Source organism: Terrapene carolina, unplaced genomic scaffold (genome assembly GCF_002925995.2).
Source record: "Terrapene carolina triunguis isolate 2854851 unplaced genomic scaffold, T_m_triunguis-2.0 Scaffold130, whole genome shotgun sequence".
NCBI classification, from domain to species: Eukaryota; Metazoa; Chordata; order Testudines; family Emydidae; genus Terrapene; species Terrapene triunguis.
In genome coordinates, this window is record NW_020664481.1 from 10,948,791 (window position 1) to 10,961,730 (window position 12,940).

General features: G+C 44.4%; 1 protein-coding gene across 1 annotated transcript in view; it reads left to right on the forward strand.

Annotated features, from left to right (window-relative positions):
- Positions 1-12,940, forward strand: part of LOC112103920 (piezo-type mechanosensitive ion channel component 2-like) — a 96,828-nt gene that overhangs the window by 80,962 nt on the left and 2,926 nt on the right. Inside the window, exons 41-52 of the mRNA XM_026652654.1 lie at positions 355-553; positions 992-1,121; positions 1,316-1,463; positions 3,144-3,358; positions 4,117-4,275; positions 5,976-6,123; positions 7,680-7,868; positions 8,238-8,330; positions 9,449-9,618; positions 10,374-10,490; positions 11,458-11,537; positions 11,917-12,145. Of these exons, the coding sequence (XP_026508439.1) occupies positions 355-553; positions 992-1,121; positions 1,316-1,463; positions 3,144-3,358; positions 4,117-4,275; positions 5,976-6,123; positions 7,680-7,868; positions 8,238-8,330; positions 9,449-9,618; positions 10,374-10,490; positions 11,458-11,537; positions 11,917-12,145 (1,877 nt within the window). The remainder of the gene's footprint in view (positions 1-354; positions 554-991; positions 1,122-1,315; positions 1,464-3,143; positions 3,359-4,116; positions 4,276-5,975; positions 6,124-7,679; positions 7,869-8,237; positions 8,331-9,448; positions 9,619-10,373; positions 10,491-11,457; positions 11,538-11,916; positions 12,146-12,940) is intronic.

The window sequence follows — 12,940 nt, forward strand, 5'->3', positions numbered from 1 at the left end:
AATTCTTTACAAATAAATGCCATTTGCTTTAATGTGAGATACTCACGTGCTGTGATGGGAGATTAGAGTCCTTGGGATGAAATCCTAGCCCCGCTGAAGTCAATAAGAGGTTTGCCCCTGGATTTTAGAGGCTTTGAAGTGTGGATCCAAATTTGGGGACTTGTGCCCATTCCCTACCCATCATGAAACCAACCTTTCATCTCCATTGTAAACTCACCGTTTCTCTCTCCCCCATTCTGTGCCTGCCTCTGTCTCCGCCTGTAGAGTAATTCATGGTTACTGCGAATTAAAGATGCTGTGCTGAGGACACAGTATATCAAACTGTATTAATCATTCTTTAAACGTTCCCATTAGTGCCATGGACTATGGGATTCCAAAGGCGTCAATGTGTCGGATACCAAGAAAAGAAGATGTTCTAGGAGTCCAAAGAACCAGGAGTCCAGAGGAGGTCTGCAGGAAGATGAGCCTGGATCGGGGGCATGGCACCTTTTCAGACATCACAATCCCTCAGGGAGCGTCTTCAGAGGAAGGAAGACAGCCTCCATTAACAGAGGTAGTCAGAGCCACACTGAGCTAGTTTTAGACACTAAGGGGGCTTTCATTTTAAAATTCAGGTGGAAAATACTAGGAGACAAATTTTCTCTGGATGCAGCTGAAAATAGGGAGATTGTGCCTAGATTGTTGTAGTCTCTACCCACCCATACTAGAGTATTTCTGTGATTTTTTTTCCTAATGTGCCCATTAGCATGGTATATAGATGCCAAATAATTCCTTCTGAGTAACTTAGTGTATTTGCTAGCCCAAGAAACTATATTCATAGGGCCTTCTCAAACATTGATTTCTTGCGAGATAACCCTACTGGCTGAATTAGTGCCTTATTGAAACACCTAAGGTTAAACAGAATTGTAAACCTTTGTGACAAAATTAGGACATGGCTGTTAAGAAAAGAATGGCCCCCAGACAAAACTGTGATTTGTCTTCCCTTTTGTAGGCAAGACTCAGAAGAAGGAAGCCAGGAAGAAATGGAAGCTTTTTAGAAAGAGCCCCATCAGCAAGAAGAAACTTCTTAAGCAAAAGATGAAACAACTGATATTGAAAGCAAAGAAGCTGGTGATTAAAATGTAATTGGGGTATTATTTGTAACATCTCTTAAGAAAATGAGACATTGTTGCACTTCAGTTCAGTAGAGTAATTATAATTCCAGTTTTTATGGGTCTTCTATGGAAGACGTTCACTGGATACATTCATCTGATCATTCTGAGGATGCATTGTTACAATTTCCATTGAACTAGATTATACTTGTTTTTACCCCTAGTGCCCTTCAAATCTATCGACCTATCAGGCAGTTCTTCTACGACATTATTCATCCGGAGTACAGCCCTGTCTGTGACGTCTATGCACTGATGTTCCTGGTTGACGTGATCAATTTTATAATTGTTATCTTTGGATACTGGGCCTTTGGCGTAAGCACAAATGCACTTTCTTTATACAGACTGCAAAGCAAATAGCTTGATTATTAACTTAGAGACTGTGGTATATAGTCAGCAGTCCCTTCCATAACTGCATACGCCAGGATTTAGGGGGACAGAAGGAGGCACAGGCTAAGTTAGTCAGTCTGGGAGCCAGGAGGAACCACAGTGGTGGGTGTGTGTGTGTGTGTGTGTGTGTGTGTGTGTGTGAGTGTGAATAAAGAACACATTTTGTATTCACTACAGTTGATTCCTCTCTCTTCTCTACCACCAGGAACATGGTGGAAATTTCCCCTGAATTACAGCCACTCTTTTCATTTGTTTTTTTATTCAACCTTAAATTCTCTTGAGCAAGGAGTCTCCATAGACTAGAGAAGAGACTATCCACAAAAGACAGGCTAACTGATACAGATAACACAGTGACTAATGATGACAATGGAGAAGGGAGAGGCTCTACAGCAGACACTGGGCAGGGAGTACCATTGTGTCCCAAAGAAAGCAAATGTTTCACTTTGTTTGATCATGAATTCTTTGTTTGTTCCATTCCCCCCGCCTCCCTTCTCTAGACATTGCTTTGTTTTATAGAGAGTAGATCACCTCAGTGCAGAGATTTGAGATGGAAAACTAGTCAAAAGAAAGGAGAAAGGGCGGGTTACGTAGGGCCTTGATCCTGTGAGTACTGAACCCCTCCTGCAAGGTGAAGAACACTATAGACATTAATGGGAGCGGAGGGCGGCTCAGTATCTCATGAGAGATGCTCAGCCTCTTTCAGGAGAGGGTCCTCATGCACAGAGAGCAGGAGACTTTCATTTCCAGAAGGGCTATAACTCCAAACCGACGGCAAAGCGGCAGAGCGATGTAGGCTTCTGGAACAGAAGCACAACCCAGTCAGTGCTATGCTTATGCTCTCAGCATTACTGCTTGCACATTGTGCTTGGCTGCCGTAGCACTTGCTTGTCCTTTCCACATCTGGATGTTGTTGTTATGTCTCAAAAGAATGTGATTCTGCTTCCAAGTGGGGGAATGAGCAGTAATAACAACAGATGAGTCTATCAAGATCCTTAAAAGCTTGGTTTCATGCAAAATAGTCTTAGTTATAAAAACTTAGGGAGGAGAAAGAGAAACCACAGCTCTGAAGCCCTGATATTTTTATAATGGGTCTAGTTAAAACTCCATATCTGAACCCTCCCAAGCGTGGGGCTTTGAAATCTGGATCTGAATATTTTCAAAACACAGGGTATTTTATTTTGCGAGGTTCAAGCTACAAACATGGACCTGGCTCTGGATGCAGGGTGGATGTCCATTGCTCTATAAAACAAAGCAACAGAATTGTTTAAAAACCAGTTGTTCTTCAGAATCCTCCATGAGGCATCAGCAGCTGCTCACTGTCATTTTATCTGCGTCTTTATTTAAGATGCTTCTACTTAGTGCCTGCAGAGTAGGGATTTGCTTGTAGAGAGGAGGGATTAGAGCCTTGCCTTTCCAACCCGTAACAGAAAACGCTACACTTGCTTACAGCTGTAAGTCCCCTTACACTCAGGGGAGATACTTGCCTGAATAGGGACTACTCACATGAGTAACGGTCTGGAATTTCCCCACTATCCTATGGGTTATATAAAATCATCGGATAAATCCTGAGTGGTATTGCTTTGTAACTAGAGTTTCCCCTTTCAGAAACACTCAGCAGCTGCTGACATAACTGAATCCCTGTCGGAAGACCAGGTCCCTGAAGCCTTCCTGGTGATGCTCCTGATTCAGTTTGGCACCATGATAGTGGACCGGGCCATTTACTTGAGGAAGACTATGTTTGGGAAGTGTGTATTCCAGGTTGTCCTTGTCTTTGGCATTCACTTCTGGATGTTCTTCATCTTGCCAGGCGTTACCGAAAGGTACAACTGTGGCCAGTGTCACATGAAAATCTCACTCTCTCTCTCTCATGAGCAGGACTTGCTTTCAATGGGAAAACAGACAGAAGCTGTGGTGGCTTTGAAATCTGACATTTCTTCATGCTTTCAGCAGCAATTTAATTTGTGCTCTTAGCACTTATGCTGCGATGGGTGGGTTTGGAAATGGATAGATGGACAACTTAATTGCCTACTGCAGTCTTCACATTGAAAGTGCAGCATGCTTTGGGTAAAGAGAACAAAAGAGAGTGCAATTATGTGTGCAAAATGCTACTGCGTTGCACGCCTAGTATATTTGAGCAAATAGCCAGGTACATGGCTCATATGCAAGCTCAGTTATGGGAACTGTGCATCTGACTCTTTGAAAATGAGATCTCAGGAAAAGGAGACATCTGCAGGCTTATGAAGTATGGCAAAAACCCTGGCAGAAATATTCTCCCAACTTTAGACATATCCTACTTTGATGCTGCTCACTATTGGTCAACACCCTCCTTTCATGGATGGACATTTATTATTCAAGCTGCAAGGAAAAGAAGCTCCATTTAATAGGACCCATAGCCTCAAGTGACGACATATGGCCACTCACTTTGCATCTCATTTTCACTAGGTTCCAATCCAGTCTGAGGAGGTGATAGTAACATGAAGGTCAAACTAGTGATTGAGGAACGGTCACATTAAAAAAAAAAATTAAAGGACTTTGGTGACAAAAATAGTGTAATGAAATCTGTTTTATTCACTTACAGGAGATTCAACAGAAACCATGTGGCTCAGCTTTGGTACTTGGTCAAATGTGTTTATTTTGGCCTGTCTGCGTATCAGATCAAATGTGGTTATCCGAATCGGGTCCTAGGCAACTTTCTGACAAAGAGTTACAATTTCGTAAACCTTTTCCTATTCCAAGGGTAAGCAGAGAGGGGATGTTCAGCTTTTATAATAGAGGCTAAAAACCATGGGCCAAGTCCTAGTCTCATTAAAGCCAATGGTACAATCCTCACTCAATTCAGAGGGACCAGTATTTAGCTCTGTGACTGGTCTGGTGACTGTTCTTTTTTGGGGTACGTGCGATTTATGGCAAGTATATCAGAAATTAAGCTCAAGCCCTAAGTTTGCACTGTAGAGGAAAGGAGAGCAGGGTCTAAATGCCATCATTTGACTCTTGTGTACAACCCACACTTCTTGTTGCTGTAGCTTAGTGTTTCCCCTAGCCTGATTGCTACTTTTCTACATAATCGCTCAATAAACTTTTCAGACAAATCATCTCACTTCCTGGCAGTCTCCCCTTAGCTAGATCCTCTCGGATTGCCTAGAATAGCTGCTTATTCCTCCAGCATGGGTCTCTGGAATGTACGTGCTGTGATCCAATATCAAGAGGCAAGGAAATATTAGCAGAATTCAGTGTAAATATTGTATAAATCACCCTGAAATAGCATGGTTGTGAGATGAGCCTAACTGAAAGTTAAATAGACTAAGTAAATATAGACTAAATATATTCCATGCCTGGAATTGCCACTGGAATGGATCCAGACAGGAAATATGTTGATATACAGTCTTGTGGCAGAGATATTAAAAAGCCATTGGCCAGTTTGGTCATATTTGGGATGAATTTTATGTACTCAATGCATTTTTAAATACATGCTGAGTTACATATTATTAACCTAAAAAACCCTATGGAAAAAAATATCCGTTTCCCATATGGGCTAACATTGCATGGAACAATCTGTGGGTTTTGTATAAAGGAAGAGGCTCTGAAAGGAACTTTAAGGGAGAAATCTCTCTCCTGCATACTTGTGGCCTAGTTTTCAAGCATTGGCCTCCAGTGGGCCATGCACTGCAGTTTTGAGTGCTATTACCTGCCAACTCAGGGGATAGAAACAATGATTTGTGCACAAAGAGACACACCCTCAGGATCAGTGGATGTTCCATGAATAAACTCCATCTCTTACATCTGCAGGTGAGAGAATCTATCAGTTGAGGGCAGAAACTATACTTCTCTGTACAGCATCCAGCACAATGAGACCCCATTCTTGGGCGGTCTTTTGTACACTGGTGCTGACATCTGAGAAGGGTGCACACAGGTATTTGCACAGGAACAACAGGAGACCAAGTCAAAGCCCTGGAAATTTGGCTTTTAAAAAAGATCTTCCAAATCTGAATAATTCCCTGGTGGGTGAATAGGTTTATAGGAACTGCCAGATGGGGTCAGATGAATGATCCATCCAATCCAGTACCCTGCCTCCGATAGTGGCCAGTACCAGATGCCTCAGACTTCCCCTAATGGACAATTGTGGGATAATTTGCCCATAAGGGAAGTTTCTTCCTACCCCCAGGCAGTTAGCATTTGGCTTCTGCCCTGAAGCATGAAGGTTTCTGTGATTTCTGAAATCCCTGGGCACTCTGTACAGTCTCAGTACTATACAACACACTGGAAACTGTTTTTCAGGAGCTGATAAAGGAAAAGTCCCTCAAAATCAAGGAAGATTGTGCCAAGGAAAAAGATTTCAATAAATGCCTGACAATTATCTGCTAGGACTCCAGGCTCTGGTATTTAACAAAGATGTCACTCTAAAAGGTTGTTAATATTCTTTCTTTCTTCAACTGGTAGGTTTCGTATGGTGCCTTTCCTTACCGAGCTGAGAGCAGTCATGGACTGGGTTTGGACTGACACCACACTGAGTCTTTCCAGCTGGATCTGTGTGGAGGATTTATATGCAAATATTTTCATTATGAAATGCCTGAGAGAGTCTGAGAAGGCAAGTGATTCCAGTTAGAGAATTTTATGAGACGGGATTGTACAACAGATGTTTGTGAGGCCAGTTTAGGCTGGGGGTGGGGGGGAAATAATGCACCCTTCAGAAAAAACTGGACTTGAGAAGATAGAGAGATTTATGTTTGAGCAGAACCTTCCCTTGTTCACTGTGCACCGCAATGCTGCAGATAAACGGAGATGCCCATAGCATTCTGACGGTATAGTTAAACAAGGCAGCCGTAATTACGCACTCAGCAATGTCTCAGGCATAGACCTGTTTTACTCAGAGTGGGGATTTTGGTGGGGACTCCAAGATTACGGGATCTTTTGCCTTTAGTCAAACAGACACTAGAGATGGGAGTTTGGTTTTCGCCTAGCAGCACATCACCATTCCAGTATCACTTCAGCATCAGCATTGGTCTGAGCCCACCTGTGGGATCTTCTATGTTATCAAAAGCTACTTTTGCACTTACAGAATAGTCACTGTGGGTGGCATCCTGGCCCCACTGAAGTCAGTGTCAAAGCTCCTTTTGACTTCAATGGAGCCAGGATTTCACTCTCTCTGTAAGATGAGGGGAAGAATTCCTTCCCCGCATCTAAAAGAGACTCTCCCTTAAAGGGGTTTCCAGCTATAGACAGTTCTTCCTTATTTATAAGTACAATTCATATCTCATGGTGGGGATGAGGGAATATATTAAAAGTCACACAAGTTAGAGCTGGAAAAGAACTATTTGGAGGTCTGCTCCACCCCTCTGGCCCATGCAGGACTGTTCCCTACAGTACATTTTGCAGAATTTTGTCCAGTCTAATTTTAGCTCCTCTAAGCAATGGGGCTTCCACCAGTTGTTTTGGAATCAAACCTGGGAGCCAGCTCCATCTCAGATTTATCCTTGATATCTGAATGCCATGTTCTGCCGCCAGCTGCTGCTGCTTTCTGTGGAGAGCAGCACCCTTTCAATGGAAGGAGCTGGGGGACATCTCATTTCTACCAAGACTTTAGGCTCCTGGCCCTTCTTCCTCTAGATGCTGCTTCCCAGCCCTGTAGCCTTTTTACAGCTTTGCCCCAGTGTATTTCACTAGTGCTGTTTCCTCAAAGAGCTGTTCCACTGCAGTAGCTACTCAGTCCTGAGAGGGAGCAATGGGCGACCTCTAAGAACATCATATAGACATTATACTGAGAATTTCTACTGAATTATAAGTGTGTACAGTGCATTTCAACCCCAATCCGCACAAATAAAATAATGAGCATTTACAGCATCTTAAAAACTTTGTAATTTTTAAATAGTTCATTAAAAGTGAATAGATAAGTTACAAGTGGAATAACTCACTTGAGGTTGTGTGTTTGCCAGTCAGTCTACACATGTCGTGTGTGTGTGTGTGTGTGTGTGCGCGCGCGCTGATTGAGTAATCTGCCACTCAGTGTGCATGCAAAACAGTTGGGTTATTTTCCAAATGTTCTCATTATCTCATAGCCTCAAAATGGTCACCAAGTTCTTTCCTGCCTGGTTTCCCTGCCATGCTACAATTGCATCAGGCTCAATTATATCTTTTTCTTTGCAGAAATATCCTCAGCCTTCTGGCCAGAAGAAAAAAATGATTGTGAAGTATGGAATAGGAGGCTGCATTGTCTTTATATTGGTCTGCATCGTGTGGTTCCCACTGCTTCTTATGTCACTGGTTAAATCTGTGGCAGGAGTAACCAATCAGCCCCTGGATGTCTCAGTCAAAATTACCATTAGCGGTTACGAGGTAAGGGTAGTATTCTTACAGGAGCGTGACTGACCCTGACACACACACACGGGCTAAGTGGATTTACACTAGGGTCAGGATCTTTTCACCTTATTGTTCACTGGTGTGCACATGGCCCATGCTGGGGCGATTGAAGGCTGCTGTCACCGGAAGGCTGCTCAGTGCCCTGTGTGAAATGGCAGTGGAAGCAAAAGAAAAGGGAAAGGTATTAAGAAGAAAGAAAAGGGGAGGTGGCAAATTCTATTTGGTTTCATGCTTCATACCAATGGTATGGATTTTCTCTGTATTGCGACAATGCCTGGAGGCACAGGGGTCCCAGGCTGCACTGAGAATGCCAAATCTGTGATTTGCCCTCTTTTTCTTGCGTAGTCATTATTCACCATGAGCGCTCAGCAGCGGAATCTGATCCCTTTCTCTCCAGCAGCATATAACGAGCTGGCTAATCAATATGCCCTTCACCCGGTAAGTGTCACTCGAACAGCTCGTTTCCTCAGAGAGCCCAGATTCCCTCCGGTCATCCCTCAGTGTTAGCGCTGCTCGGTTAGAGTTCTCCAGCAGGTGCCCGGGGCTTTGGTGGGCGTATCTTCCCTTTCCTGGGGTGAGCCCTTCATAAAACTGCAGTGATTTTTTTAGCCCAAGTCTTGTCTACAGAGGGATTTCAGCAGGGCTTAGAAGTCAGGGCACATGCTGGCAGGGTGACTCAGCAGAAACAAATCACAGATGTGGTCAGCAAAGGTCTTTCCTCAAGGGGGAATGTTTGCAACTTAAAGTCAAAGCAAAAAATAAACTCACCAAATATTTCCCCAGTCTAGAGCCTGACAGTCCCTAAAGTAACTCCTCTCCTCACTGCCTTAAGTGGCCAATTTATAGCCCTTCCCCATAGCACCTGTGCAAGGGGGGAGGGAACGCTGAGCTGGTATTAACCCCTTGCTCACCAAGAACCAGGTAGTGCCCCTGCACCCTGTCACACCTGGTTTAAATCTGGCTGCAGGTTAAACTGATTTCTAACCCTACTCTAGTGTACACCCCTCCTTCTATTAGGGTTAGTGGGCTAGATCCTCAGTCCAGTTATGGCCCCCGTGTTACACTCAGGAAGTGCAAAGGAGCCATAATTCAGCTCCAAATGCCCAGCAGGGGAATTTCCCTGCTGGAGGAGAGTCCCTATCAGCAATCAGTGCAGGTCCTGTCCTCCCAGCCAAGGGCAGAAGGGGGCATGGGGGGGGGGGGAGAAAGGTGAGGGGAGATGGCAAAGCTCTATTCCATTATGCCAGTCTTTCCTGGCAGCAGCTTTGTGGGGGCTGTTCCCTGGTGACCCCATTCCTGGCCCTCCTGGAGCTCTGGGAGCTTGGCCGTAAGGCAGGATTGGGCCCAGCACTAGGTTTTTGAGCAGTGTCTCACACAGCCTGGCCCTGCTCTCAGCAGTTGAGCGACCTGAGTTAAACTCTGCAGTTTGGCCGCTGTTAAGTTTAACCCGTTTTAAATGTGTTGGTTCCCTGTTGCAAAGCCTGTGTAGATGAGGCCCTAACGAGAAGCCAACAGGTTCCTGTCTTGATGTTTTACCCCTTCTATCCCTTCCCAAGTCTGCCATGCAGTTTATAGTGAACTACAGCCCAGAGGACATCGTCACTGCTAAAATAAAGAGCAATGCCAGCTTGCTGTGGAGCATCAGTCCCGCCAGCCGAGAGGCCATGATGGACGAGCTCTCCAGCTCAACTGCGGTCTACATCAACTTTCACTGGACAATTCTCAGGTAAATGCAGCATCGTGGTTAACACTATAATCGATTAAAAAGGATGCAGCTCAAGTTCTGTATTTATTTTAAAAGCACTTTTCAGAGGAGTTACAAGTCAGTTTTAACTACATCAATTAATGAATTATGTAGCGGTTATACTCATTAATTCAGACTTCACTATGGTTAGCCTGCTGGTGTGCTGAGGTCACTGCCAGTCATGCTGACCAATGCTGTCGCATTGTTTCCTGGGCTTCCCCTGCCTTATACAGAGTGTGAGCTCTTTGGGGCAGGGACCATCTTTGTGTTCTGTGTTTGTACAGCACCTAGCACAAAGGGGTCCTGGTCCATGACAGGGGCTCCTAGGAACTACCATAATACAAATACATAATAATAATAATTAGTTAATTAATGGCTTCCATTCAGAGATCTCAAAGCCCATTACAAACATTCATTCATGACTTGAGCCTCACACCTACCTCCACCGAGAGGCTGGTGTAATTATCCTCTGCAGCACTCTGTGTTGCAGCTTCACCTCCAACATGTCTCCTTCCAAAGGGCTTGCAAAGGACCCTCATAAGACAGCCCACAGCTGTCTTATAGAGTGCCTGCACCAGAGGCATTCTTTCCTCACCAGTTAAGTGTCTTCTATTGCCCCTGTACACAGCAGCGCATCTGGCCCACAGCGGGAAGAAGAATCCCTCCCAGTAAGTCTTATCTTGAACTGCATTTGTGTACCACACCTGAATATACCTCGCTTGATTTCCTTTGGGCAGGAATGCTTCTCTGGTGAAGAATGTGGAAGCATCTGGCAAGCACACAGTGCGGTACGAAGAGAAGGAGATAAGAGAACAAATTGTTCAAATGCTAAATGGGACCAGGAAAGAGCCAATGTCAGTATTTTTCTTCTGTTCGATCCACGTTTTCAAAATGCGCAGTGGCAAAGAATTGTTGCTGGTGAACACAGTAGAGGGGATTGTTCACATGTTAAATGGGAGGGTCATTCCTTTTACAAACATTAGAACTACGCTGTTAGGACTTCTTCCTGTTTGATGACAAGGAGGGGCAGGGGTGTTATAGTCACTCCTAGAAGTATTTTAGCTCCCGTTTATGGTCATCCTTTTCTAAAATATGTTGCATATCAACACTGGTGTCTGTACAGCCCTAGAGCCTGAAGCCCTGGATTCCACAAAGCAGCTACAAGCCAGGCAGCAGCTGCCCTGCATACATGCCTGGAGGGATCATCTCTGTGGTTTTGGGTTGGTTGGTTTCCAGAGCCCAGTCGACCCTGGGACTCTTTCCTGAGGCTGCCAAAAATGGGCAACTAATGAGGAAGACTGGAAGGATTATCTGGTTGTTAGGGTGCTAGCCTAGAACTCCAGAGATCTGGGTTCAATTCCTGACTTTGCCACAGACTTCCTGCAGGACCTTGGGCAGGTCACTCAGATGTAGATGCACAAAGTTATTTAGACACCTAACTCCTGTTGATTTCAATAGGGGGTTAGGCATCTAAATACCTTTGAGGGGCTAGGCCTCATTTTCCCATCTGTATAATGGGGATAATGTCACTGCCCTACATCACAAGGGCCTTTTGAGATTAAATATGTTAATAATTTGAGGTGCTCACATACTATAGCAATGGGGGGCAATACAGGTACCTTAGCTAGTTTCTCTGATATGCTCCTTGAGAGCTAGATAGGCTCTATCTGTTAACAGATATGGGTGGGAGTTGCAAAGTTCAGATTCACTCTGGGGGGTTGGTCCAAGCACATTTCTAAGTGGTAACGATCCAGAAGATTAATGCATAGCACTGAAGTATTTGATAACTCCAAGGCAATTTTGGCTTCCACTTGTTTCTAGACTGCTTCCCGGCGTGGTACCAAGATACCTCAGGGCTACTGCTGGAGCAGAAGCTAGAACTGCACATCGCTTGCAAGTTGGTAAGCAGTTGCAATAAAGCTGCAATAAAGGTTTTGGTCTCAGGATTCCTTGGTGGAAACCGAAGTGGTACCACTGTGGGCTAAGAGGGGAAATATTGTGAGCCTCACACACATTTCCAAGTATCTCAAAGATTCTGCACCAAACAACTGGCTGAAATGGAAATATTCCCCCAGTAACAAATTCTCATAAATTTGTGAGCACATCAGTTTTTACATGTGCAAAGCAGATCCACTGCACTGCTCTACAGAGCAGATTCTCTTCTCTGAAGAGGAGTACTTGGAGAAGGAAATAGCATGCAGGGAAGGGAAGCATAGTACTGAAAGGTATTAGACATGTAGGGAAAAAGCTCCTAACTTTATCTTTGCATTTGGGAACCAGCTCATTCGCAGAAACCACAAGACGTAGACAAAATGGCTTTCTTCCGAAATATAACCATAAAACTACAGCAGCTGGCCCTCAACTCATCTTCCGGCCAAGTTACTGAGTGGTGGGTTATTCAAGAGTGGAATCCTACCTGCTCTGGTAATGCTTGCAGCAAGAATATGGAGCTTATCATCTACAATGACAAAGTCAGCCCTTCCAGTCTGGGATTCCTGGCAGGCTACGGGTAAGGATGGCACGCTACGCTACAAAAAATACTCCCCACTGCTCTTCCTAGGTAGTTATTTAGTCTTGGCATTTTCCTACACAACCAGGCAGAATATAGATCTATTCTGCCTGCTTGTGTATTGTATTTGACAGGTTGGTTCTTTCATAATTTTTCAATATTTTGTATTTGGTTTCTATCCTTCCTTGGTCAGATATGGCTCAAAAGCTGAGCCTGTCAAACCTGACTCAGGCACTGGACTGAAAGATAGGCCCCCAGCTGGGTTATTAGCAACTGAAATGGAAGTGTAGGGTTATCACCAACCAGATTTGACCTTTGATTACTCCTCTTTGACCCTGCTGTAGTCAATGAAGTTGCACAAGCGTAACTGAGAGCAGAATTTAGCCCGCTGTGCACAAAACTGCCTGCAGGCTAACGTTTGATCCAAGTCAGTCTAATTGTTGCAAAGTGCTACAGCTTTCAAAATTAGCGGTGATTCTGAGGGAAAATAGTCACATAAAGCAATTCCATTTCCGTGTCCCCCACAGTAGGTTTTATGCACCACCTAGCAATTTACTGAAGTCCTAGGTATGTGTTCCGAAAGGGCTTGAAGGCACCGGTGCTTTATTCTCCTTCAAAATCATGAACAAATTCCTGGGGTTTTTGCCAGTGAGGAGTCCTTATATCCCTTTTTAGTTTTATCTAAAAATCACACGCCTTTCAGTAAAGCCAAATGTGAAAACAAAGAGGAGGGAAAAAGTCCCCTTCCCAGAGCACTAGGCTGGGAGCTACTTTGGACCCAGTTTCCAATCCCTG